Genomic DNA, 27,642 nt, shown 5'->3' on the forward strand with positions numbered 1-27,642 from the left:
ACCTTTACAAAACCTGAACAGTAATGTTTTTGCTACTCACACACAGTTTACACTTTTTATGTACATTTTGTCTGTGTTTTTAATAATTATGGATGTAAATGAGGCTGTAAGATGTTGTTTAATAATCTTTATTCATTATGATCGTTTCAGTCATTTTTCAGAATCTATTTCTGTTGTTGAATCTGTTTCATTTGTTCTTCTAATTGTACTTTACTAAAAAGTGGCTTTAATTTGAATTCAGAAATCTTCAGTTTAGTTTGTGTGTAAATATAAGATCTGCTGTGTTTTATTGAAATTAAATTAAGCTTAACAAAATTCAGGAAAATGACTGAAAATGAGCAAAAAAAAATGTCTTCAGTGATGTTTATCCTTTGTTTGATGCAGCTGTTGTCAGTTGATCTATCTATGATGTTTATGAATTCTAAAGTTTTTTTTTTTTTTACCAATCCTTTGACGTTTTATTTACTTTGGTTTTGACCTAAAAACTGATTGAGTCTTAAAGTTCCGACAGTAAAGTGTGACTTCTGAACGCAGCAGGACACTCCTCTTCACGCGCGGCCCCGTTTCCTTCTCTTTGGCGCGCTGTGCCGCACACGCGTTCACGTGAGCGCGCCTTGTTCCGGATCTCAGTACTTTTACTTTTGTGGTACTTTTACTTGAGATTGTGGAACTTTTAACTGAATTAAAGTTTCTGTGAGTTTTTTGTTTGTTTGTTTGTTGTTGAATCCTGATTCCTGATTGGATCGTTGGGTGTTCTCTGTTTATCATTCTAAGCTATGCTAACGAAGAGATTACATGTTGTGAATCTGCGCTACATAAATAAAACTGAATTGAATTAATAAAAAACTTCGGATTCTGAATGTTTTTGTCTTTTTTGTCTTTTATTTGCTTTCAGTCTGAATTAACAGAAATAATTTGTGTTATTGAAGACTAAAACATAAAAAGTTCATTCAAACACACTGGTGTAGAAATGTTTCTCTGAGTACTTTAGTTACATTGAGTTGAAGATACTTTTACTCAAGTAAACCTGTGGTTGAACTGATTGATTTGTGTGTAAACTCGGATCATAAAGTTTTAACTAGTAAATACTGAAGTGAAGTTTGAGTAGAATCGATCAGATTATCTGCTGAGTGAGTTTTTATACTGCAAATCTGTGCTCCAGTAAAAGTACTGTTCATGTTGTACTCAGCTACAAGTAATCTTAATTACTTTTTAAAGCATCATTAACAGCAGAGACCCCCAAAAAATATCAGCTTTTCTCTGCTAAAAATGAACTTTTTCTCAGTTAATATTCAGATGAAGAGCTTGAATGAAACCAACAACAGGAGAGTTCACCTGTTCACACCTGCTGCTCTCTGATTGGTCGGTCTGAGAACACGTTACCTCATTGGTCACAACAAACCAGATAAAAGGTCATCAGTTCATTCAGCAGCTAATTATCTTGAGAGTAGACAAGCTATATTTAATTTTGCGGAAAAATAAACTAAGTGAAGTTAACTTCAGCTTTTAGTTAAAAAATCAAACACAAAACCCACCTGATTTAAATAAACCTCTTTAATTCTAAAACATTATTTTGATGGTTGACGTAATGACAACTTGATGTTTTGTGTGATTTAAACTCTGATTTAAACTCAGATTTAGGCCTTAGTTGATTTAAAATTAAAGTGTTTAAACTTTGTGAAATCTCCCTGAATGTTCAGAACTCAACTTTATACATGTGTATATTTATATATATTTATTTAATACTTGTTTAGTACAGCTGTTGGTTGTTTGTTATACTGTTGTTTTTTTGAAAGTGCCAACAAAGTTTCATTGCAGAAATGCAATGAATCCTTGAATCTTTAAATCCTTTACCAACTTGTGTCTTTGACTTTGATAATTAAGCGCATAACATTTGAAATAATGTTGAAATAACACAACCATTTAATTAATAAGTTATGACAAATAAAAACAAATCAGTTTGTGTAATTTTGCAAACTTAATTAACTTTCACTCAAACTAATGAAAGGAACCATCACTTACGCTGTAAGATTTAAAAAGAAAATCTAATTTACTAATTCAGTAAAAATTTGAAGTGACAAACCTGATTTTGATGCTTGACAGAATAATGATGCATCAACTTCAGAATTTGTAGAATTTAAATCAGATTTCTGCATCCGTCAATTAAAAACTGAACTCAAGCTGAGATAATTTTTTCTTCAAACTAGTTCAGGATTTAAAGTCTAAAGTTAAAATATCTGTGACTGAATCAATATCAGAAAATGCAACAAGCAGATCAAACATCAGCTGTTATCAGGTTAATGTGGTTCAGAAAAACTCAGTGATCTGCTGCTTTGACTGTACATGTGTTTTTAGATGAAAATTGAATAATACATCCACGAAAAAAGTCCAAAAACTCAGAATGAAGCAGAAATATAATCTAAATAACTTATCTTTATTTTCTTGAACATCAAAATAAGGTAATACACTGTTCCAATGTAGTTTAAACTTTTAGAATGTAAATTAAGTCATGTATTAATTGTCTGATAGCGAAAAATAATCAATAAATTATGCCTGAAATTGATTCATGTTGTTGGTTCAAGCCTGCAGCTTCTACAAACTCACAGCAAAAACTAAAATCTAAAAGTGTTTTCAGGTGAAATAATGAAACAGGCGGTAAAAACAAACCCATTGCTTCTTTATTAGTCATTTTACAGTAGTCACTCATACGTAGCTGCCTTGAGTTGGTCTTTTTGTGTCTCTTTTTATTGTTTGTTCCAACTTCTTCCTCATTTTTTCATCATCAACACAATGGAAGAATCATGGACAAAGTATAAAAAAGAACCAAACACAAAGAAAAACAGGATAAAATGCCCCATTTCACAACAAAAAACTACATTTGGCAAACGGTGAGGATGAAGGTGATGAAGACGATGATCCAGTGCATCTTTAAAACATTGACAAAGAGATTCAGCTTTACTAAGACTGAGGAGCAGGTGAGACGTGTCCGGCCGTCTGATTGGATAAGAGCTTTCAGGGATTATTGTCCAATCAGATCTGAACTCCTCACTTGTTGCTGGGTGAACTTTGAAGCATCATGAACAGAGCATGTGAGGCGTCGCCACCACAATACAGTAAAAAACATCAAAATCACAACAAATACAAAAATAAAGTATAAAAAAATGACCATTCACACGTCAACAGTTGATCTGGTGCGTTTATGGCACAACAGGGCGTCATGGCAACAGCTCCTATAATACTTTAATTCACCTCGAAGTTGCAGCAAAACAACGCAGTGCTGCAAAATTCACTCAGATAAAAGAGCAGCTGCAACTGACAGTAATTTCACTGATTCACCTTTTACCAGTTCACTGTGAAAAACCTCCAAACATGAGATTCAGTCACAGCAGCTCAAACATTTAGATTTACAGCCAGTTAAAACCAAACACAAGCAGCAAATTAGAAACAAGACACGAAAACTGAATTTTTCTTGATAAATCATGAGAACGTTGATCACATTTACTTTAATTTTCACTCCTAAACAGAAAATGGACTTTTAATCTCAGTCCAAGACAAAACTTTAGCCCCTGTCAGAAGCTAACGCTAGCTCCTCCTGCCTCCATATTTCCCAGAAAATATTCATTTTTGGTCCCATTTCATGAACTTTATGTTCTCTCAGTGGAACACAGAAACCACTAACTAACATGGTACCAAGAAGCTAATGTCAAAAAAGCTAACCAGCATGGATCAAGCCAGAGTTAGCTCGTTGTTCAAGCTCGCTAATGTGAGCTACATGTTAGCAGCTGAAAACAGAATTTGCCAAATTTCACTTAATAATGTCTGAGAACGATGCTCTTGGTTTACTTAATTTTCACTCGACTAAATAAATCCACTTTTCAGTTGAGCCTAAAGCAAACTGTTAACAATCTCCATCTAGCAGGCTAACATAAGTTAGCTAGCTTGGAAAACGAGTAGTCTGGAGTTAATTTTTTAAATTTTCATTTTTGCATTTTTTGGGTATCTGAGTGGAAACCTGAAACCAGCTAAGTCACATGTAGCAATGAAGCCAACATGGTACCATGAAGCTAATGTGGAAAAAGCAAACCAACATGGATCAAGCCAGAGTTAGCTTGTTGCTTAATTTTATTAATAAGCTAATGTTAACATAGCTGGGGATGGCAATCTCCTGCTAATTTTCTCAACATAATATAATCGACTTTTTTTTCAGTTTTTGTTTTCCTGACTGATTTGCAGACCTGCGCTAACGCTAATCAGTGTTAGCATGTTACCTCAGCTTGCTAAAAGGCTAATTACACAACTTGCTGTCAATGCGGAGCTAAAGTGGGGGAAATGACCACTAGAACCACAAGAACAAAGTGTGGTTAGCTTTCTAGCTACTGCTGGCTAGCCAGAGAAAATGGCTGCTTGTTCTGTCGCCGTGACTTCAACAGTTGACTCTGTTTCACATGTTTGTTCTTCAGGTTGAGAACAGTGCAGAAAGTGAACACCTGAAACTGACAATCGCACCTGTTAGCTGATATGGAGCGATGAGGCTAACAGGACGCTGTGCAGCTAACTTAGCGGAAGCTAACCAACATGGTAAGCAGAACAAGGCAGTAAGACGGAACTAATAGTGATTACTGGTGACTGTAGGCTGATGTGCTTGATGTGGTCGTGAACATGATAAAACACAGAACATGAACAGAACCTGAACAGAACATGTCCCACCCCCTCAGTGCTGCTGCCTCACATGATGGCAGCCGAGTTCACATACATGAAGAAAAACAACAGAAGACATGAAGACTCTCCACCACGTCAGAAACATCACTTATGAAAGTTTGGATTTAAATCTGCAGACAAAGATTTACTGTTTTCACGTGAAACTCTAAAAGAATAACTTAGTTTTAACAATAACTGACAGGAAATTCAGACAGTTTTCACAAGTGAAGCCCCTGAGAAACCACAGAAGCCCATTTCAGCCAAGAAAAGAAGAAAACAGGATCCGTAAATCAGGATTAAAACGGACTAAATCTGAAATAGTAGACTCTAAATTAAATTAGAAGATGGTGAGTCGAGATTACGAGAAATCAATATTATGGGAAGCATTAGATTTACTCCATCACAACCATGAAGTCTATAAATCAGATATGTTGAGACAACTCAGGATATAAAACCTGAAGTCATGATTATGAGAGAGTAATAATCTAAACCCTGATGAGTCACGATTATCTGATATGAAAACAAGATGAGCAGACAGAATATCTAGATTCTGATGAGATAAATCTAGATCACAACAGTCAATATTTCTGGACAAGATATAAATCAAGACTTTGAGACAAATCCAGATTCTGATCATGTAAATTGAAATCATGAACAACCTAAATCAACATTATAAATCCCAGATTCTGATCAATCAAAATCATCCGATTGGAAATAAAAGCAGGACATCAAGATTCTGATATAGTAAACTAAGAACATGACAAACTATCCCGATGTAATAAGTCAAAATTTCAAGACAGTAAATCCAGATTATGGGACAAAAGTCAAGACTATAAAATAAGTCCAGATTTCAAAAAAGTCTTCGATTCTGATTTGGTAAATTAATGTTTTGATAAACTAAATCAAGGAAATAAGTCGAGCTTTAGGTTGGTAAATTATGGGATTTGATAAACTAAACCAAACTTACAAATCCAACATTATAAAATAAATCCAGATTATGAGACAAATCGAGATTCTAAAACATGAACTAGCATTATGATAAACTATATCCAAGATTAGAGAAAAAGTCAAGATCATTACAGTAAATCCAGATTCTGACATGAATTTGAGATTTCATGGCAGTAAATCTAGATTACTGGACAAGTCGAGGTTATTGTGATTAAATTACATGAAGGTTATGAATCAGAATTGTGACATAGTGACTTAAAGACTATAGTAACTCTAGATTCTGAAATAAATCCAGACTTTGAGGCAGTAAATCCAGATTATGAGGTAAATCAAGATCATGAGAGAGTAAAGACAGGTTATCATGACCTCAAGATTAAATCTTTAAGTAAGAAAACCTCCTGATCTCAATTTATCTCAGCGTTGACTCACATCTTATTACTTATTGTCCATGTTTTCTTCTTTTCCAGACAGAAACGGGCTTCAGTAGAACACACATTAAGTTTAATCAACAACGTTCAGGACGTAGAAAAACAACGAAGGAGTGAGAATGAGCAGAAAACTATCAGGAATGTGGAAAATAAATTAAACCTCAAAGAAAACAAAAAACACAAAATACTCCTGAGAAAACACACCATGTAGAAAATCAAAGAGGAGTGATTGAGGCGAATGTGGAGACATCGAGGCTCACACACACACACACACACACACACACACACACACACACACACACACACACACACACACACACACACACACACACACACACACACACACACACACACACACACACACACACACACACACACACACACACACACACACACACACCTGACCAAAGTTCACCTGCCGAGGAAACAAACTAACTGCAGCGTTTAAAGGAACAGTCCCGCATTTTAGACAAGATGGAGTCAGTTTGGAGCTGGTTAGCCTAGCCTAGCTTAGCCTAGCTTAGCCTAGCTCAGCACAAAGACTGGAAGGGAGTGGCTGGTCTGAAGCCACCCGCTAACATGTCCAGCTCAGATCTACTGTCAGAACATGTGATCCAGATGATCACGTGGGAGATTTAATAGTGAAATGATTCCTCCAGTTTACAGTTGCTCGTGTCCAGACTCTGAAACAGTTCATGTTTGTGTTCAGATCAGACCTGAAGCACTGACAGCATTGAATCTGTGCTTGAGGTTTGCTGCCGGAGGTTCACGGCCTGAATAATCCGACTGTAGCTCAGAGAATCAACTCAGCCTGACGAGCCGATGAATCTGTCGGTGGATCAACAGAAGATCAGTTGTCCTTCCAGCTGTTTCAACATCACATCGGTGAATTAAACATGTTGTAGTTTTGGAAGACAAACTACTTCACCGTGTCGGCGACATCGTTTCATCTTCCAACAGGTCGGACACGATTAATGAATGAATTTAGAGAACAGTCAGCGGATTTCTGTGTGAGGACGCTAAATTAAATATGGGCTACTGGACCGGATCATTAGTTGTGGTGGATTGTCATCTTAAAAACACAAGTCCAGCAATGTTTCCAGCGTCTCTAACATGAAGAGGAATTCTTGATTCTTGATCAATAGTGACAACCGTTGTTAGCTGCAGCTGCTAACGGGAGATTTCTGCTGTCTGACAGAAAACATGATGGAGGCGATGAAGAAAATCAGCTGGTTACCGTCGATAGTGGCGCTCTGCTTGAATAAACTTTATTGGAATCGTCTCTGGACAAGCCTGACTCCGGTTTGCTGGATCAACAGACGGCTGTGGTTAGCTTAGCTTAGCACAAAGACTGGAAGCAGAGGGAAACTGTTAGCGTAGCCGCGACCTCCCTGCAGCCTGTGGTGGTTTTAAATATGGCGGTCAGAGCCACAGAAACCCAACATGGACATGATGAGGGCTGGATGAGCAGTGCGGTGATTGGTCGAAGAGCGGGAGGACGGCAGGACAGGAGGGAGGAGGAGACGGGAGGAGGAGGGAGGAGGGCAGGAGAGGAGGGAGGAGGTTTTCAGGGAGGGGGCGTCATTTACAGTAAACTACAGATATATACAAACACCCAAAATTGTACAGAGAACAAATATGTACATGCTCAGGGTTTCTATTTAACTATTACCCACAACTTTCCCAAAGTACATTCTCCTCCTCCTGCTCCTCCTCACCTGTCTGTAGTGTAACCAGGAGGGGGCGGGGCTCGTCAGCCACCTGGACTGCAGTGTCACCTGACATGGAGGACTTTAGCTGTTCTTCAGCAGCGTTCTGTCTTCAGGAGGACAGGAGGAAGAAGAGGAGGAGGCCGGCGTGGAGGAGGAGGAGGAGGACGAAGCAGCGACGGCGGAGGAGGACGAGGACGTGGAGGAGGAGGAGGGGAAGGAGAGCAGCTGTCCGGCCTCAGAGGAGACGAGGCAGCAGGAGCGCAGGTCCGCCGACTGCAGGGAGCTGCAGCGTCGCAACAACGCAACACACTGATCGGTCACCTTCACACAACCTGCAACACACAGGAGATGGTGAGAGAGGAGGAGGTGGTAGAGGAGAAGGAATTAAAGTAGGAGGTGGTAGAGGAGGTGAAAGGAGAAGGAGGTGGAGAAGGTGGTAGAGGAGGAAGTAGTAGAGGAGGTAGAGGAGGAGGTGATAGAGGAGGTAGGGAGGTGGAGGAGGTATAGGAGGAGGTGGTGCAGGAGGACATGGTAGAGGAGCAGGAGGAGGAGGTAGATAAGGAGGTACTAGAGGAGGAGGTGAAAGGAGAAGGAGGCAGAGGAGGAGGAGATAGAAGAGGAGATGGTAGATGAGGTGGTAGAAGAGGTGATAGAGAAGGAGGTGGTAAAAGAGGAGGAGATAGAGGAGGAGATAACAGGTGTGTTTCAGGTGTGTTTACCTGCCAGGTTGATGTGGGTGAGGCTCTCTCTCAGGGGGGAGATGGGGGAGGTGAGGGTGTGCACCGTCTGGTCGGTGATGTTTCCACACTGACTCAGATCTAACCGGGACAGGTGAGGAACGTAACGAACCAGCAGGCGGGACGAGAGGTCCGTCAGGTCCAAACCGGCCAATCGCAGCTCCGTCACGTTCTGGAACCGCCCCACTCTGGTCTCACCGTGAGCTGACGGACCAATCAGAGAGCAGAGAACCTCAGAATGTTCTCTTTTAAACTTTTAAAAGCGAAACCTTCCTGTGTGGAGTGCTGTGATGCGGGTCAGGTGGGCGTCTCACCTGTCCTGGTGTCGGGGGGCGGGGCCAGCAGCTCCCTCAGGTGAGAGTCTTTCAGGTCCTCCACCCTGCTGAGGTCCAGCAGCTTCAGACAGGGACAGACGGCCTGACACAGAGCAGAGACGGCCGGCCACGCACAGCCAGACACATTCAGCTCCAGCAGACCTGAGGACAGGTGAAGACTGGTGAGACGCAGCTTCAGACACAACATCCTGAAAAACTACAGGAGCTTCAGTCAGTTTGTTGTGTTGCATTGCTTTTAAATGACTCCAACTCCTAGTTCTTTATCTGCAGTAACTTTATTTAACGATCAAAGCTTTATTTCATACTATGAATGTTTCCAGAGTTCCAGGTCCTTGAAGGTCATAGACGTGGGTCCAGATTTATCACGTTTTAATGGTTTTTTTTTTCATCATTTCTGAGCCTCCTAACTTCATCGGTACAGCAGATAGACACATGGCAATTTAGGATGAAAAACACATTTGAGTTCTGGATAAAGCTGCTAAATGTTAGTATGAAGGTAAAACATTGCTTCATTAAGTAAAGTTACTGCAGATACAGAATTAAGGGGAGGTTTTCAGGTCTAGCTGATTTCATAAAGGATCAACCTTAGAGCAGCTGCAGACCAGTGACACCAGCAGGTCACACTGTGAATTACAACACCACCTGCATCTACACCTGAAATAGTTCATATCTTTATTATCTAATAAGAAAGCGTGCACACTGACAATCTGTGATATTTAAATTGGAAACAATCATTTCAAAACAAGATGTGGACTATTTCTCTGTCAGCACTGTGTGTGGATGAATACGTGGGTGCTTGGTCCAGGTGAGCCCAGGTGTGTTCATGTTACCTTGTAGGCGGTTGATGAGCCACATGAGCTGCTTCTTGGAGATGTTGGTATAACCCAGGTTCAGGGAGACGGGCTGGCGGCGGATTATACCACTCAACATGGGGGGGGTGATGGAGCGCTGCCGGCTCAGGTCGATCTGAGTCCACAGCCTCTTATCACAGCACCTGGACAGGAGGAATGACAACACCTGAGACTCACCTGCACTCAGAGCAACTCTGAGGTACAACAGGAAGGAAGTAAGGAGACAGAGAACAAGCTCCTCCTTCGTCTGAAACTCTCACTATAAACTGACAACACCTGACAGCAACACCAACAAAACAACATGCATCACTGCATCTGAACTGTGTGGTCCTGGATATAAGACACCGGTACACCTGAGTATAAGACTAGTGTGAATATAAGACACCTGCAGCTGAAGGACCGGTCCTGAATATAAGACTCGTCTCATATGCAGGACTGGTCCTACATTCAGGCGTGCTGTACCGCAGACAGGTGAACAGGTGAGCACTGACCAGCGGCTCCAGGTGCGACACACCCTCATGCAGACGCACAGCTCTCGGTGGCTCAGGTAGGTGAAGACTCGCAGCCAGACATCGCGGGTCATGATGTGGGCGGAGCCACAGTCCAGTGGCAAGCAGCTGGGTTCAGGGCAGGTGGGCGGCGGCCGGACCAGGTGTCGCTCCATCTGAACGGGTCGGGGTGGCGAGGGCACGGCGGGCGGACTGCGCTTCATCATCTGAGAGCGTGGGGCGAGGCGGGACGGCTGCGAGCAGGGCGACGCAGCCATCGCTGACATCATGAGGCCGCTGGCCCCGCCCCCTCCCCCATTGGAGGTGGGGATGGAAGAGGAGGAGGACACGCTGTTCTTTGACGTCTGGTTTTTACTGTTGCTACGGATCTTGTTGCTGCGGCTCCCGCTGCCTTTGACCCCGCCCCCTGCTCCCACGCCGTGTCTGTGATTGGTCAGAACTCCGCTGGCGTTCTCCTTCTCCCCCCCCTCCCTCCCACCTCCTCCCGTCCCTCCTCGTGTCCGTCCATTGCGAGCTTCCTGCCCGTTGCTGCGCTGCTTCCCCGTGAAGCCATCATGCTGCGAGGACGGAGGCATCTGATTGGAGGAGAGGGGCGAGGGTGGGGGCAGGGAGGTGGAGTTTTTCCTGGTCCTGTCAGAGGTGGGCGTGTCCTCATCCTCTCCATCTATCTGCCCTGTTTTTCGCCCTCGTGGCGGTAGTCCCGCCTCTCTCCGCCGGGCCTTGTCCCCACCCCCTCCAGCTGGCTCCTCTTCCCGCTCCTCCTCCTCCCCCCGCCCCCCCTCCCCCTCAGACTCCTCGCTGGCGCTGAACCCGAGTTCGGCGAGTCGGCGGACTCGTTCTCGTTCTCGTTCTCGCTCCCTCTCCCGCTCGCTGCGACTCCGGTCTCGCTCCGCTCGGCCCCCGCTGCTGTTTCCGTAGACAACAGGAGGAGGCGGGGCCGGAGAGGAGGAGGACGGTGAGGAGCCCCCACCCTGCTCCCCTCTCAGTGAGTCGTCGGAGTCGGACTCGGAGTCGGACTCTGAGCTGGAGGAGGACGAGGACGAGGACTCGGGCCGGCGTTCCAGTAGACACATCCTCTTGAAGCGCTCTAATTTCTCTCGGTGATGGGAACGCTGGTCGGCACTTGACGTCCCTCCGCCTCCCCCTCCTCCCCCGCCGCCTCCCCCCGGCTGAGAGGAAGAGGAGGCGGAGCTCTGAAGACCTCCAACTCCGCCCCCTGAGGACGAGGTGGGACCGTTGGACTCCACCCCTTCCTGTTTGGGTTTCTGACAAAGAGAACAGAGGATTGAGCGACTCAACGAAAACAATGCCTGAAAGTTTCAAAAACTAATAATTTAGAATTTCTGTCAAAATGAGTCTTCAATATCTGTAGTGACTCATCAGTTCTGAAAATAAACAGTGACAGGCAGAAAGTGAGTCTGGGCAGATTTCAGGTCATTTTTAGTCACTATAGACACATTATACAACATTCTTGTTAGTTCGCATGTTTTTCTTTAAAAATAATTTGGAATAATTCTAGACAAATTTTAGGTAATTCTGGAGAAGCTCCAAATTTTCATTTATTAATTTTTTTTACTAATTTCTTGTTCCTCTTGGCATGTTGTTTTTTTTGTTTGTTTTCCATTTGTGATCATTCTGGATGCTGGTCATTGTGGAAAGAAATTGAGTAATTCCAGGAAAGTGTTCAGTCGTTTTGAAGAAATTAATATTGGACCATTTCTTGTCAAATTTTAGTAATTTTTGATTTGATCTTTTTTTAAAAAAAATTAAAGAATTATTGGTAATTTTAGCTAAACTGTAGGTTATTTTTGATTTTGTTTTGTCACATTTTTGACAAATTTTCGTCTTTCTGGATAAATTTTGTAATTTTTTTGGTAATTTTTTTTCATTTCAGATCCATTTTTTTGTTTAATGCATTTTCAGTCATTCTTTTTAAGACAAGTTTTGAGTCATTTTTCATGTTTTCATGTCAGGTTGAACATATTTTATGATTTTCAATAATTTCTCGGACAAAGTTTATTTGGAGAAGGGAGTTTGTACTTTTTGCCAGATAAACACTGTTTTGTCTTCTTGGATATGAAGAACACAATGTTCAGATGAAAAGCAGTTTGTTGACTTGACAATGGAGCAGAACTTCAGAATCACAATGATTTATTGCCAAGTAGATTTATACATAGAATGAATTGGTGTTTTGGAGCAAAAATAATAGTAAAATAGTAACATATAGATAAAAAGTGTTTTCTGGAAAATTTCAGCAGTGCTGCAGGATCTCTGATGTGGTGAAAGTCACATTAATTAGGCAGTTCTGGATAGGTGCAGTCTCAAACTTTTTTGCATCACATTAAAGGAAAGGTAACCCAAGTGGTCCAGCAGCTTTAGGACTTGAATTAAGAGCTGTGCAACCTGACAAACACCGACGGCACACGTGTTTTCTAATGTAATACAGAATAGTTTTTACAGCGTATTTTGGCTTCTTCTGGATCAATACAGTTGACCCTCTATCTATAATTCTGCAGTTTCAACCAAATGGATAAAAAGAAAAAAGGCTTCATACCTTTTTGAGGCGTTTCTCGTGGCCACCTTTCATCTGAGAAACAAACAGGAGACTCAGTCAGACTTTTTCCACACACTATGTTAACATCACAGAACTGCAGTTTTAGTGTTCAAACTACAACACATCCCATAATACTGATGCTCACAGTTGGTTAGAGAGAAAATGAACAGAAACCAGATTTAGTGTTTAGACTGTGACATCTGGATGGATGTAAAACTGATCTGGAGTCAGTTTATTTTTTACCAGAACTCAAGATGTGTTTTTCCTCCTAAAATGTCATGAGTTTATCTGCTGTACTGATGAAGTTCTGAGGCTCAGAAATGATGGAAAAAGTCCATTAAAAAGTGATAAATCTGGACCCACTTCTATGTATTTAAAGGGCGTGGAACTCTGGAAATATTCATAGTATGAGGGTAAAACTTCGATTATTACTAAAGTTACTGTAGCTACAGAACCAGCTGACTGAAGAGGTTTGTTTAGGTTTAATTGATATTATTTGTGCTGATCCTACAGAGCAGCTGGGTAAGCAGCCAGAGAATAAAACTAAATAAAGACCGATTCCATATTTAACACCTAATATGGATCAATAACCAATAATCGATGCTGTTTGAGGAGGCTCACCTTCTTCTTGGGCCCACTGTCGGCAGGAAGTTCCTTCTCCTTCTTCCTCTTGTGCCCCCCATCCGCCCTCCCCCCCTCCTCCAGGGAGGGCGGGGCTTTCTTCTTCGGGGGCGGGTCATCGGTGAGCTTCCAGCGTCCCACCTCCCCGTTATCCAGCCGCCGCTTCCCCGAGCCGTCCGCCTGGTCCTACACACAGCAAACAGACACATCTGTGCTCTGGGAAGAACATCTGGAACCAGAACCCCGGCCAGGTTCTCAGGTTCCTCATCAGAAACATGCTGAGAACCTTCAGTGTGAAACTAGGATTAAATCATCAACATTCACCCTGTGAACGCAGTTTTTCTCTGATTTTCTCATTTTAACTCAACCTCATTTCTCTCTGCAATCTAAAGTTCTGCAGTTCCATGGAAACAGAACAACATGAGGAGTAATTTTGACCAAACTTTAAGTGACGTTTTTTCATTCAAGACAAATTTTGAGTCATTTTGGACATTTACTGACCAAAATTAAAAGAGAAATTAAGTTAAGAAAGTGTGGTATTTTTAGTTTTTAGTCATTTTTGAGCCATTTCTTTCATTTAACTCAATTTTAATTCACATTTATTTTTCAACAATGTAATTAAACTGGAATCAACATTTTCACAGGATTTGATAAAGCCATGAATTCTTCTTGAAGAGCTATTTGATTTGAAATGTGACTGAATTTATGTTTATAATGAAACTGCCCATGACTTTTTTTCATCTACCTCACCTGCAATTATGCACAATAAATGTCACATTATTTATAAGTTATATCTCTGTACATATATGTACTACTGATTTGTATTTGTAGATTTCGGTACACATTCCCTTGTTTTTATATATACATATATCTATGTTCATTCTGTTATTTGTACATAAGGAGTAACGTCAGGTGTAGTTTCATTATAATCTATAATTATAACAAAACTCATTCTGATTCTTTTCTTGATTTTTCATCCTCAGCTTTAAATTTTATGCTTGAAATGTGACCTTTAACCTTCCTATAACCTTCAAATTTACTAACATCTTTTATCCTTGGGGTCAGTTTGACTCCAGCAATGTAAACCTCCAGAAAATCAATATAATCAAAATTGTTCCCCAAGTTTATGCGTCGGGTACTTTATGTGTGTTTGTTGGCTCCCTAAATAGTCCTTTAAATAAAGCAACTCCCCACCCACTCCCCTCATACATCCATAATACCTGGTACATGACGATAGAGAACATTACAGATTACAGTAAAATCTAACTGACTGACCTATAATTGCAAACATTTATCTTTTGGGTGTTTTAATGGCTTTATATAACAAGATGGCGCCGCAGATGGCAGCCTTGGCACTAAGAATTTGTTTTTGTTTATTTCCTACTGTGTTTATATATTCCTTTCTAGCTGTAAATTTCTGTATATATGGTGTTATATTTAATTTTATTACCACTATTTTCTTTCTTCTCTGTTCCTCTTTATATAGTTTATTTTTTATTATTCTCTTCTGTATTTCTCGGGTGACACCAACTGCTGAAACCAAATTCCTTGTATGCTGTCAACGTACTTGGCCTTTAAAGCTAATTCTGATATTATTTCAAAGTACATATTTTTGTTATCTATAACATTTGGAATGAAAAATAATTTCTGTTATCAAGAACAGTAACATGTATTATGTTCAGGGTCAATTTGACCCCAAGAAAAAGTAACACAATTTCAGAAAGTTCAGGGCTAAAACCTTTTGAAGATTATAAAATTGCATGTTATGACCTAAATATCACCCAAAACAGTAATACTGTATTTATTCACTTTTCATTCTTGTATATATCGTACATATTATTGCTGTTATGATAATTATTATCATTACTGTACATATGGTTAGTGCTGCTTTGAAAGATGCTTGCTGCTGTAACACTGGAAATTTCCCCTGACGTGGGGATTAATAAAGGATTATTTTATCTTAACAGTCAAAAGAAAATTGTGCAAAATGTTCGTATTTCTTATGTTTTATACTGCTAAAAGCCTGGGGTCAATTTGACCCCAGAGAACACTGATGCGTACATGTATACAGGACATTGAAAACATATCATCGTGTTAATTATATGTTTACCCAGTTGCCACCATTAAGGTAGGAAAAGTCTTTAAATAAGAAGCAAAAAAAATGATGTCAATCATTGATTTAGAGACGTTAAACATTGATTGGGGTCAAAATGACCTCAAACATAATAGGAAGTTAACTAACGTTTAACCAATGTTTACACTCTTGTCTCAGGACGTTTCTGAATCTACTGGGTTTGATGTGAATATTAACACCAGTTCAGCTGCTGCTGGGAATCGAGGTGTTCCAGTGTCTGTACTGGGGTGACTCTCACCTTACTGGTTTTGCCCTCCTTGTGGCACTTGGGACACTCCCAGCAGTTTGGGATCTCGTCGTTGATGATTCCTTCAGCTTTGCCCATCTGAGGAGGAAACAGTCGCATCAGTTGAGATGAAAGCAGCACAATCATCTGCAGATCCAGTGTGAGTTTCAGGACTGTAACTAAACTGATCCTCTGGCTGAGATACCTGTCTCCAGTCTGTTGGGTGTCTGAAGCAGCAGATGGTGTTTCACAGGAATTATTTTTACTCTTACATTCACTAACACACCTTGTTCTCTCTGCTTCAAACAAAAATTTCATTTTTCTCCCAAAAACAGAGCTTTGGTGTGAATGTGGAATTGAAACAGCTCCTCATGTTCTCCTCTCTGCTGCTGCAATGACCCAATTTGTCATCATTAAAGTTTCATTTACAGAAATTTGAGTTAAACCAAAATCTGTGTCTCTGCACCTGAAACAGGATTTATCCACTGAAGATTTCCTCAGAGCACCAGGTCTGTTAGCTGCAGGATGCTAATAGGGTTAGCATTTAAGGCTGCACACTGTGTAGACTTCGCCTCCATATTTAAAAAAATGGGCATTTTCCCCCCAATAAAAACAAAACCAGGACTCAGTCTGTAAATGTATAAGTCCTGAATGTGCAGAAAGTTTTGAACATGAGCAGAAATCTTTTTTGTTTCTGAATGAATTAAAATGAGTTTATGAGCAGATTTAGAGGACTGAAAAATCAAACCTAAAGACGAACTGACGTATCATGGAAATTAAATGCGAAAGAGTAATCCAGAAGACAATAAATGTTTGAAGAACTACACGGAGCTCATGACTCACTTTGTTCCTGGTATTAAACCAGTATGCGCTTGTTTTGCTTTAATCCAAAGATTTACAGTGACTCAATATTTGGAAAATAGTTTAATCTGAGAACATGTGTATAAACAAATGTAGAAATATATATAAGGGTATTCACTGACCTTGGAAGTTTTCCCTTTATAGTTCTTGTATTGACATTACTTTGGAGAAATCTGGTTTCACTTTGGCATGAAAAACAAATTTTGAGTCATTTGAGACAAATTTGTCATGTTGGAAAAACTTCAAGTCCTTTTGGAAAAAATGAATCATTTTAGACAAATTCGAGTCATTTTCGACAAATGTTGAGTCATTTTGGACAAATTTCGCATCATCTGAAACAATTTGAGTCATTTTAGACAAATTTTGAATCATTTGAGACAAATTTCAAGTCATTTTGGACAAACTGAGTTATTTTGGGCAAATTTTGCGTCATTTGAGACACATTCCAGTCATTTGACAAAAAATTTTAGTCATTTTGGACAAATTTCACGTCATCCGAAACAGATTCAAGTCATTTGGGACAAATTTTGAGTCATTTCAGACAAATTTGAGACATTTAGGACAAATTCACGCAGCATGTCACTTAATTATGTTGGATATACTTTATACTGAAATGAAGCAGCAGCTGCACCACTTCTAACAGTTCCAGATAATTGCTGCTGATACATGAATCTGTTTGTTCTGCTGGGCAAAGGTGATGCAGCAGCAGATGTGTGATCAGGTGTGTGATCAGATGTAAGACCAGATGTGTGACCAGGTGACCCACCTTCAGGCAGCTGGGGTGGATGATCTCGTTGCAGATGGTACACTCCATCAGAGAGAGGCTGAATTTCTCATCGTCCGATTCCACCGTGTCCTCCTTTCCCGCCTCTCCACATGCAAAACACACCGCCGTGTGAGGCAACACCGGCTGCAGACAGACAGGTGAGTCAGACAGGTGAGACAGGTGCATCAATATTTTCAACTTTTTAATTCTAAAGCTTCATTTAACGCTAACAAAAGGTCTCCTGCAACATCACTGTTGCATCATAACGTCAGCAGTGTTTGGCTGATGCCATGATGCAACGATTTCAGAACAAAACACAAATAAACTGGACAATATTCTGTCTGCTGTTCCAGGTACAGCTCACAGCTGAATGTGAGTTCTGGTTGGAGGTTATTAACCTCCACAGAAGTCTTTGTCATGGTGCCCCTTGCTAGCTAAACTCCCACAGTGCTCTCTGCTGACCAACATGAATTGTAGTCTGAGTGACGTCTCCTCTGAGCTCTACAGTATTAAACAGTCAGAGGCTCCACCTGGTGGAACAACCAGGTACTACAGTTGATCAATGATACATTTACTGACATGATGTAAAGAAATCAGGTTATCTTCATCTGTTGGAGTTTGTGGAGCCACAGTAAATCCGACCATCAAACACTACATTTATCCTCTAATGCCACATTTACCCTCCAATGCTACATTTACACTCTAATGCTACATTTACCCTCTAACGCTACCTTTACCTTCTAACGTTACATTTACATTCTAATGCTACATCTACCCTCTAACGCTACATTTATCTTCTAATGCTACATTTACCCTCTAACACTACATTTATCTTCTGATGCTACATTTACCCTCTAATGCTACATTTACCCTCCAATGCTACATTTACCTTCAAATGCTACATTTACACTCTACTGTTACATTTACCCTCTAATACTACATTTACCCTCTAACACTACATTTATATGTCTTATCAGAAAAATGGTATCAGATTGAAAGACAAAAAACCCCTCAACCCTAATTACAATGAACAGAATTCAAAAACATGGCTCATTTAAAAATCAAGATTGGAATATTGGTGTTGGTGAATTTTTACTGTTAACGTCAGTGATTAAGTCTAAGGGATGAACAGGTTTTCTTCAGCAAATTAAAACCTGTGATTCAGCTTCAGATTTCAGAATAAACCAGCAGTGATGTCACTTCATAACGACATAAAAAATAATAAATAAAGGAGGAGGAGATGTGCTGGTCCTTCAGCAGACAGCAGATGGCGTCTCTCCTTTATCTTCACCCCTCCTCACCCCTTCTCCTCTTGCATTCCTCTGTCCTCACCCCCATTAACTGAACCAACATCCTCCCGTTTCTTCAGAATCACAAACAGATAAACAAACAAACGGATAAACAAATGTCCAACAGGGATAATCTGAGCAGCAGAGCTCGGTGTGTTAAAGCATCTCCATGGATCAAAGCCAAACCCTCTCACAGCGCCAGCAACCATCTCTGGTTGCCACGGAAACCCAGCATCGTCGCCTGCTGGGCTCCGCTGATGCTATTTGAAGAATCGACACACACACAAAAAACATAAATCACACCTTCAGTGTTTGAAGAAGACTGAGCATGTGTAGGTGTGTGTGTCTATCTCTGTGAGGACATTAGCTCACATCAGAATCAGGCAGCGTCCTCACAGAGATGCCAGAACCAAAGTGTGTGACTTCCTGGAGGTGTAACGGGGGGATTATGTGAACATGTAAATCTGAGCCGTGTGTAGCAGCAGCATGTTCTCAATGTTCTGACCAGAAGTATGCGGACACGTTCTGTTCTGCAGGTTCAGTTTCACATTAATTAAGGATGAATCTCCAGTCAGTGGACACATGAAGTCAGTTAAAGCCACGACAGACACCAGCAGATGTACAAATGTGCAAAGACAGATGTGGAGAACCAGGCCGATGGTGACCTGATGGACTCTACATGAGCTCTCAGTTGTTCTCTGGTTCTGTAGGAGCTAAAAGGAACGTTCTCATCCTGAAATATTCCTGTTAGTGCTACTGAACTGCGACAGCAATGTTTCACATGCTACGCTCGTGGAGGCTATAGCTAGCTGGTTCAGACTGAAGAAGTGTATGACATAGTCTTGTTTAGGTTCATATAGCAGCTTCTTTTGTCTTGTTTGAGCTAACATTAGCTTGTTTAGGTTAACGTAGCAGTTTATTTTTCTTTGTCTAAGCTAACATAGCAGCCTATGTAATCTTATTCAGGCTCGCTAACATTAGCTTTTCTATGCTGACATAGCTTATGTTTTCTTCTTTAGACTAACATAGCAACTTAGGATGTCTTGTTTAGGCTAACGCTGTAGCATAAAAGTAGAAGCTTATTCCATCTTAAAGTATCAGCTTCTGTTATTAAATTAAGGCTAATGTAGGAGCTAACATTACATTATTTAGGCTACAGTAGCAGCTTATTTTATATTCTTAAGGCTAATGTAGCAGCTAATATCATGTTATTTTGATAGGAGTAGAAGCTTATGTTATCTTAAAACAGCTAACGCAGCAGCTAATGTTATCTTAAAACACTACGGTATTTTCTGGTATTTTATTAAGGCTAATGTAGCGGCTAACATTACATTATTTACCCTACAGTAGCAGCTTGTTATATTTTCACAGCTAATGTAGCAGCTAACATCATGTTATTCTGACAAAAGTAACAGCTTATGTTATCTTAATAAAGCTAACACAGCAGCTAATGCTATCTTAAAGTACTAGCTTCTGGTGTTTCATTAAGGCTAATGTATCAGCTAACATTATATTATTGAGGCTACAGTAGCAGCGTATGTTATAGTTGTAAGGCTAATGTAGCAGCTTAAATCATGTTATTTTGACAAAAGTAGCAGATTATGTTACTTTAAAAAAGCTAACGCAGCTGCCAATGTTATCTTAAAGCATGAGCTTCTGTTATTTTCAAAGCTAACGCAGCAGCTAATGTTATCTTAAAGTACCAGTTTTTGGTATTTCATTAAGGCTAATGTAGCGGCTAACATTACAATATTTACCCTACAGTAGCAGCTCATGTTATCTTCTTCAGGCTAATGTAGCAGCTAACGTTACTCTATCGTGCTGTATATGTGCTGCAGGTTCCTGTGGACTAAAGTTTGTGCTGAAATACATTCATTTCACTGTTGTTTTTTTTGGTCTTAAATCTGATGTCAAGTGTTTAGGGATAAACTGTAAACTGCAGATGTTCACCCAGAGAGTTCTGGTTTAGTTTAATTTATATTCAGCCTCAAGGAGATGTTCTGAATTCATCTGAAGATTATTTTAATTCTGATTTGTACATTAACATTAGAATAAGTATAATAGTAAATACTTGTTCCTCCAATCAGTGAATAATCCTGATCATTTGACTGAGATTGTGCAGACTGTTTATATATATTTTGTGTCTGTAGGTTTTGTTATGATTTCAGTCCATCCTGGATGAATGAATATAGAATCTACAGTCTTTATGATGTTATAAGGTCCACACAGCTGCTCTTATGTTCCGTTTTATACATTTACCAAGAAATTCTGAATATTTTTCCAAGTAAACGAACCTCATTATCATTTAGGGAAACAAACGATGCAGTTAGACACTTTATTGGAGGACTGACGGAGATGTTCACACTTTAAATGTTATTCTTGTTAATTCAGTGCTTCATGTGTGGACTAACAGCTCCTTCTGGACGTTGCTGTCCTGAAACGGTGCACGTTGGCGGGTTTACATGTGTCTGATTGTGTGTCACCGGGAGGACCAGCAGTCAGAACACTGATGCTCCTGCAAGGTTCCCGATTGATCCAGAACCTCAGATACCTGCCAATCATCCATCAATCACCTGTCAATCAGTTACTGCTGTGTGTGTGTGTGTATGCGCGCGCTCACCGCCGTGCACTGTCTCAGCAGGCAGGACTGCTTCATCCGGCCGGGCCCTCCGAACTTCTTCATGTCCTTACAGAAGTGGCACTCTCCACACTCGGTCCTCATGCAGGCCTGGCAGCGCCGGCACCGAGTCCGCCTGCGCCTCGCCCCGCCGCCAGCCCCCCCGCCCAGCGCCTTACTGCCCGACATCCCCGAACAAGTCAGCTGGACCGACGGACAGAACAGACAGACAGACGGACAGACAGGACAAACAGCGTCAGACAGGCAGCAGAAATATGGTTCTGATCTCACTCAAACCCTTGAATCAATGAGCCTTAGTCCTGTGAGTTTACCAAATAACTTTCAGGCGTTTCGACAACACATTTCAGTCATTCCCTACGATAATTCATTCTATATAGGCTACAGAATTTTATTAATTTTGGAGGTGCATGTAACATTTTTGAGGCATTTCATAATTATTTTCCCAGGCCATTTATTAACATATTTATGACATTTTTTTAAACCTATTTTTTCTGAAATATCCCAGACTATTCATGAATTTTATGTTTATTTAATATTTCTCAAGCATTGTATTATTTATATTATTTATTATTGTTTTAGATATTTCACTACTTCATTTATTAATAATCTATGTTTGGCATTTTATGAATGCGTTTGTGTTTTGAGTTTTTCATAATTTTTTTGTAGTCATATATTTGCTTACACAACGAGAAAAGATCAGCAACGATTAATGATTAGTCTTTTCAGCTGTTGGTTGTAGGAAACATATTTCTCTGATTTTTTGACAAAACGGTTTCTGAGAAAATAACTGACAGACTGATCGATAAATATGAAAAACTTTAGAAGTGAAAAGCTGCTGATGTTGGATTTTCTTCCAACTTTAAAATCACTTCAGATAAATCATTCTGCTGATTATTTCATTTCAGATTAGTCTCTGATTAAGCGTTTGTTCTCTTAACTGTGGGAGACTGAAAAAAGTTTTAATTTTTCAGCTTTCAGTTCCTCAGATCTGGATGATTATGCTCACAGTCATTGATTTTCTTCTGGCTTGTCGATCAATAATCAGTCTTCTGTCAATATTGAGCAGATCTCTACACATGCTTTTAAACATCTGATTTTCCATTTTCTTACTTCTATTTATTGCACCAACACTTCTGTTCTTGATCCAGCAGATTTTTGTCTTCTTTGAAATACTCATTTTTCTGGAATATTTGACAGTGAATAACTGAAAGGTTACAATAAGAAACTGGAACTGGTTTAATTTTGGCCAAAGATTAAACAATCGTGACAAATGAAACTAAATTGGCTGATGACCTTTTTAAAATGTCCTTTCTGTTTGATTTTCTGGTCTTTGCTGCTGTTCTTTTCATTTTAATAAACCAGTTCAGTGACTCTTGATCTCAGTAAATTAACTGATTAACCGTCTGATCTCTCTTTAATTTGCAGACTGAAGCTCTGAAATATTATTTTTCCTGTAATGAAAATTGAGAATTTTTGGCTTCTCTCCTTTTAAAACTCAATTAAAAAAACAGAAATATATAAACAATGATTAAAAGAGATTTAAAGTTGATGAACCTGAAACAACAGACTGTCTGTAAAACTGATTTCCTCCTCATTTTCTGATCTTTGCTGCCGTTTTTGTTCTTTTCATTTTAATAATCAGAGCTGCAACTAACGACTTTATTACAGATTAATTTCTGTCAATTCATGGATTCACTGTTTGGTCTCTGAGGTCTTTAATTTGCTGCTTTTTTCTGATAGAAGCTCCGTCTGGTTTTAACAGGAAAATCAGAATTTCAAGAAAAACTGAAACTGTCACATTAAGAAGCTGGAAAACTGACTTTTCCTCCACAGAAACAAAAGTTACGTTATTTACTGGAAGTAAAGTCCAAATATTTAAGAAGCTTTAAATGTTTCATCCTTCGACTTCACGTTTGGGTTATTTTTTTAAAGCAAAAAATATAAAAAATTTCCAGATTACAGCATTGTGACAAACTGAAATGTGAACCGAAGGTTTTTAGAAAAATACAGAGTTATTTTCTCATATGTAAAAGTCAAAAATACCATTTTAATCAGCATTTTATATATTTCATTTAGAGTGTTCTTTTTTTCCACCGCTTTTAAATAATACACAACTATTCTGGTTTCTATAATTCCGGTTAAACTTCTCTTGGTGTTTCTATTTAGAAATTTGAACATAAATTCTTCATTCTCTATATAAAACACTTTGAACTACTGGTATGTATGAAATGTACAGTACAAAAAACTTGCCTCATAAATCTACTTTAGTGAATGAAAACAACTGATATGCTTCAGTAAAATGGTTGTTTAACTAATAAAACGATCAACATTTTCAAACGTCCTGTTTTACTTTCACCAAGAGTCCAAAATCTAAAAAAAATATCCAGTTTATGAAGATAAATGACAAAGAAAAGCTTCATCTAAAGTTTGCTTCTACTTTTAAATATGACCAAAATTAAAACCATCAGTAGCCACAGCTCTGACTTGCTCAATCTGATCAGGATATATTGATCAATATTATAACGGGTGAGGAGATTTGAAAGGGATCCAACTAATTTTGTTATATAGTGTATGAACGTGTTATCAATGCAGTGATATTGATCGATCAGTGAAAAGATGAGCTGATAATCAGAATTCAGTCTGTAGACGGAAACAAATGCAGCAGAACAGAAGAAAACTGGATCTGAAATGATTCCAGTCGACTGACTTTATTTGAGTTTTGGACAAAAAGACGTCTGAAAAACATTTTCTTTCTGTTCAAACAAAAGCAGCGAATTATGACAAAACTTCCATAATGAGGCTGGAATCGGACAATATTTGGAGTTTTCTGATTTTTGCTTGATAAATAATCATGTCTGGTTAAAATAAATACATTCCTCGTGTTTTAATGCAGCTTGTTGATAAATCTGGGAGTTGCTGTTGGAATCTGTCTGGATAATCAGTTACTGAGGAACAAACTGCCTTCAGCTAGAAACTGAAAAAACAGATGCAATGATTAATCGATTATTTGTCTGTTATTAAATTAATCCCACACTATTCTGATAATCGGCTGATGATATTATTTAATTTTTTAATAAAGACAGTCAAAGTTCTGTTCTTATCTCGTGACAAACTGAAGATCTTTGAATATTTGAGGAAATTGATTCACATTTTTTCAGAAATAACTTTACTAACTACAACAGCTCTCTCAGAGAGGTGGCTAAAGGATGATTTTTACCAACTGAAACACAAAAATGACCTGGAGTGACCAATGGATTAGTTGATCAATAAAAAAAAATCTATCAGCATCTATTTTGACAAACATGAGCTGCTTCTATCTTCTCAAATGTGAGGATTATAAGCTTTTCTTTGCCAGATATGACGATTATTGGAATAAATACCTGAACTGAGGAACAATTAACATGGTCTTTAATTATTGATTAGATGAAAATCAATCAGCAGATTAACAGTGTGAAGAATTTCGTGAAAATTTTTACTCAGTATTGTGAAACTGTAAGAAAACTGGGCTTTGACTGGCGTTCTCACTATTTTCTGACATTTTAGAGACCATACAGCTAAAAAATAATCATTAACATGCTGGAGACAAACCAGGAAGCTCTGAGCTGCAACCAATAATCATGAATTCATTGATCGCCAGGAACCTTAACTAATAATAATTTATTGATCAAATGAGCTGCTTTCTCTCTTATATGTGACAGCTAATTCAACAAATGTCTTGTTTTGTCCAAAGATCTTCCGTTTACTGTCATAGAGGAAAAAAAACAGAAAATATTCACACTGAAGAAGCAAAGAATACAATTTAGAGTGCTTTTATTTAAAATTACTCAAACTGATTATCAAAACAGCCTGAGATTAATTCAGTGACTGAGAACTAATCCAGTAATTTGAGCAGTTCTACCACATTGTAAACTTGTGTGATATTAACAAACCGTGAAGCTCAGATCTGCAGCAAATACCCGATGAAGCAATCATTTCACGCCCAGGAACATTTCTCGATAACCGTGCTGATAATCAGTTCTTATGAAGCAAAACAATTTTCCAGAGTATTCTGCTCAGATGGCTGTTGGCTGATTTCTTTGTCAGCTGTGATGGAAAGTCAAACAGCTTCAGATTTAACCCCGATGACCAGAAAAAACAACCTGGAGCTAAAACGTGTTTGTGCTTCTTCCGATCATGTCTATACGTTTGACCGGACAAACTGTTAGTCGGTTATTCGATAAGACACCTTGCAGACGCTTCGATAAAGAGTTAAAGGTTAGTTGCAGCCTTTAACAGCGAGCTAACACAAGTTAGCAGCAGGAATAATGAAGATGCGCATCTGGCTCCACTTGGAAGTAGCAGCTAGCGGCTAACGGCTAGCGCGTCACAGTAACCTACATTCAGGAAGCACGAGCAAACACACCGACACCTGCACCGGTAACACACCGATTGTTGTGTTAATTAAATAATCACACACCTGAGAGGACGCACTCTGCCCCCCCACCCGCCCCCAGGCTGTAAAGGTGAGCGTGTTAGCATGTTAGCAGGCTAGCAGTCCGTCTGTCCGCCCCCCGCAGTAAGCTTCCTCTTTCATTATGTCCGAGCTCCGTAAAGAGCCGTTGGGCAGGTGGACGAACGAAAAGTCGGCCGCTAACACTCACCCACACATGGACACTGCGGCTCACCTCTTCGTATCAGGTCGCATGCTCCTGGGTCGCTCATTAGAATGAATATCAGCCACCAGTTAGCCAACGTTAGCTTCTGTGTAGCGCAGCTAGCCGTCCGCTTCCTTGTTTCTTTCTCCGCCAGGCTGCTGTTAGCTCCCGGGCTGCTTCACATGCGTCCCATGGCGTTAGCTCCCGGTGCTCCGGCTAGCTCCCGAGCTAGCCCAACGGCCCCGCGGCGGCTAGAAATGTCTTTATTACCAAACTGATCGATATCGATAAAGTGAAGGGCGCAGTGCTGCTGCCCGTTCACTCCCCCCCTCTCTCTCGCTCGCTCTCTCTCTCTCTCTCTCCCCCCCTCTCTCGCTCGCTCGCTCTCTCTCTCTCTCTCCCCCCCCCCCCTCTCTCTCTCTCTCTCTCTCGCTCGCTCGCTCTCTCTCTCTCTCTCTCTCTCTCTCTCTCTCTCTCTCTCTCTCTCTCGCTCGCTCTCTCTCCCCCTTCAGCACGTTACAACGTGTTCCTCGCTCTTCTTCCCGGGGGGCTTCAAAACACACACAACGGCAGCGTCTTCAGCTGCCTCTCGGTGGTAACCCTCCGCAGGAACTAGGCCCCGCTCACCGCCGCACCGACACCAGCACCGTATCTGGGATAAAGCGCAGCGCACAGCTATTGTTCTCGGCTCTATTGTGTGGCAGTTGGCTGCGGTACCGTGCGTGGCTCGGTTCAGTGTCGTGGGTCGGTGCCGTGACACGTTGAACCCCCGCACTGATTACATCACACAGGTGACCGCAGACACGCGTTGCGCTGCGCTCGGAGGGACACAGGCGGTGAAATAAATAAATAAATGTAGTAAATAAAATATGGCAGAGAAAAGGTGCACGCCCCGCCCCCTGCGTCGTGACGCCACCACGTAGCCGGTGCATAAAGGCATTTTGGGACCTGTATTTTCTTAGTGTGCCGTTTGAAAAATATACATCAAATTAATAAATAACAACAAAAACTAATGTTTTCTTCTCTAAAACATCAGAATTAGATGAAAACGGTTTTTGAAGCAGCTAGATTTCTTGGAAACGCTTGTTTAAAATGAGGACGTGTTTTTTTAAATGTATAATCTGTACAATATGATTATCAACATATGAAAGAATCAGTGCTCAGATGTATTTTTTGTTTATTTTTATTTTTCTGTAATTTTGTACTTTGCTCTTTAAGACCGTAAATTTCCCCACTGTGGGATTAATAAAGACTCGTAATTTTGTAAAATATTGCCCATAATTAATCATTCAAATTAATCAGGCAATTTGGTAGAGTATCTGTGACTGTACTGTTGCTTACCTTAATATTCAATTAGTCAGGTCAAGTTGCTCTTTATATATTGTAGAGTTTTATTGTTAATATGTGAATTAACCAGATCAGATCTGTATAACTGACAAAATTGTAGCATCTTAGTATTTGAATAGTCAGGCAAATTTATATAATTAATAATATTATAGGTTCTTAAATTTGCGTGGTAAATAATTTTCTTCACCCTAGTAGTTATATATTAATTTGTAATTTATATATTATTATAATGTCCTAAACATAATATTTTACAATGTTAGCCTTAGTATCGAAATTACTCAATTAAATTTGTTTTGTATACACTCTTGTAGGATCAGATCTGTTGCAGGGTCTTAACCATAATAACCAAAACCC

At 39.9% G+C, this 27,642-nt stretch overlaps 1 protein-coding gene across 2 annotated transcripts; it reads right to left on the bottom strand.

Annotated features, from left to right (window-relative positions):
* Nucleotides 1-2,656: 2,656 nt before the first annotated feature.
* Nucleotides 2,657-26,326, bottom strand: zgc:158376 (uncharacterized protein LOC100101643 homolog). Of its 2 annotated transcripts, none has more exons than XM_035944293.2 (11): nt 25,948-26,326; nt 21,290-21,490; nt 17,381-17,524; nt 15,766-15,852; nt 13,394-13,579; nt 12,773-12,805; nt 10,201-11,483; nt 9,689-9,852; nt 8,838-8,999; nt 8,506-8,727; nt 2,657-8,118 (listed from the first exon to the last, which is right to left on the bottom strand). In XM_035944293.2, exons 2-11 carry the CDS (start codon nt 21,473-21,475, stop codon nt 7,868-7,870), a joined length of 2,718 nt encoding a protein of 905 aa, XP_035800186.2. In that variant the 5' UTR covers nt 21,476-21,490; nt 25,948-26,326; the 3' UTR covers nt 2,657-7,867. The 2 variants fall into 2 exon arrangements, with proteins under 2 accessions (XP_035800186.2, XP_023117697.2); XM_023261929.3 differs by having other exon boundaries at nt 25,972-26,325.
* Between the last annotated feature and the right edge of the window lie 1,316 nt (nt 26,327-27,642).

This window comes from Amphiprion ocellaris, chromosome 19, assembly GCF_022539595.1.
Source record: "Amphiprion ocellaris isolate individual 3 ecotype Okinawa chromosome 19, ASM2253959v1, whole genome shotgun sequence".
In the NCBI taxonomy this organism is placed as follows: domain Eukaryota; kingdom Metazoa; phylum Chordata; class Actinopteri; family Pomacentridae; genus Amphiprion; species Amphiprion ocellaris.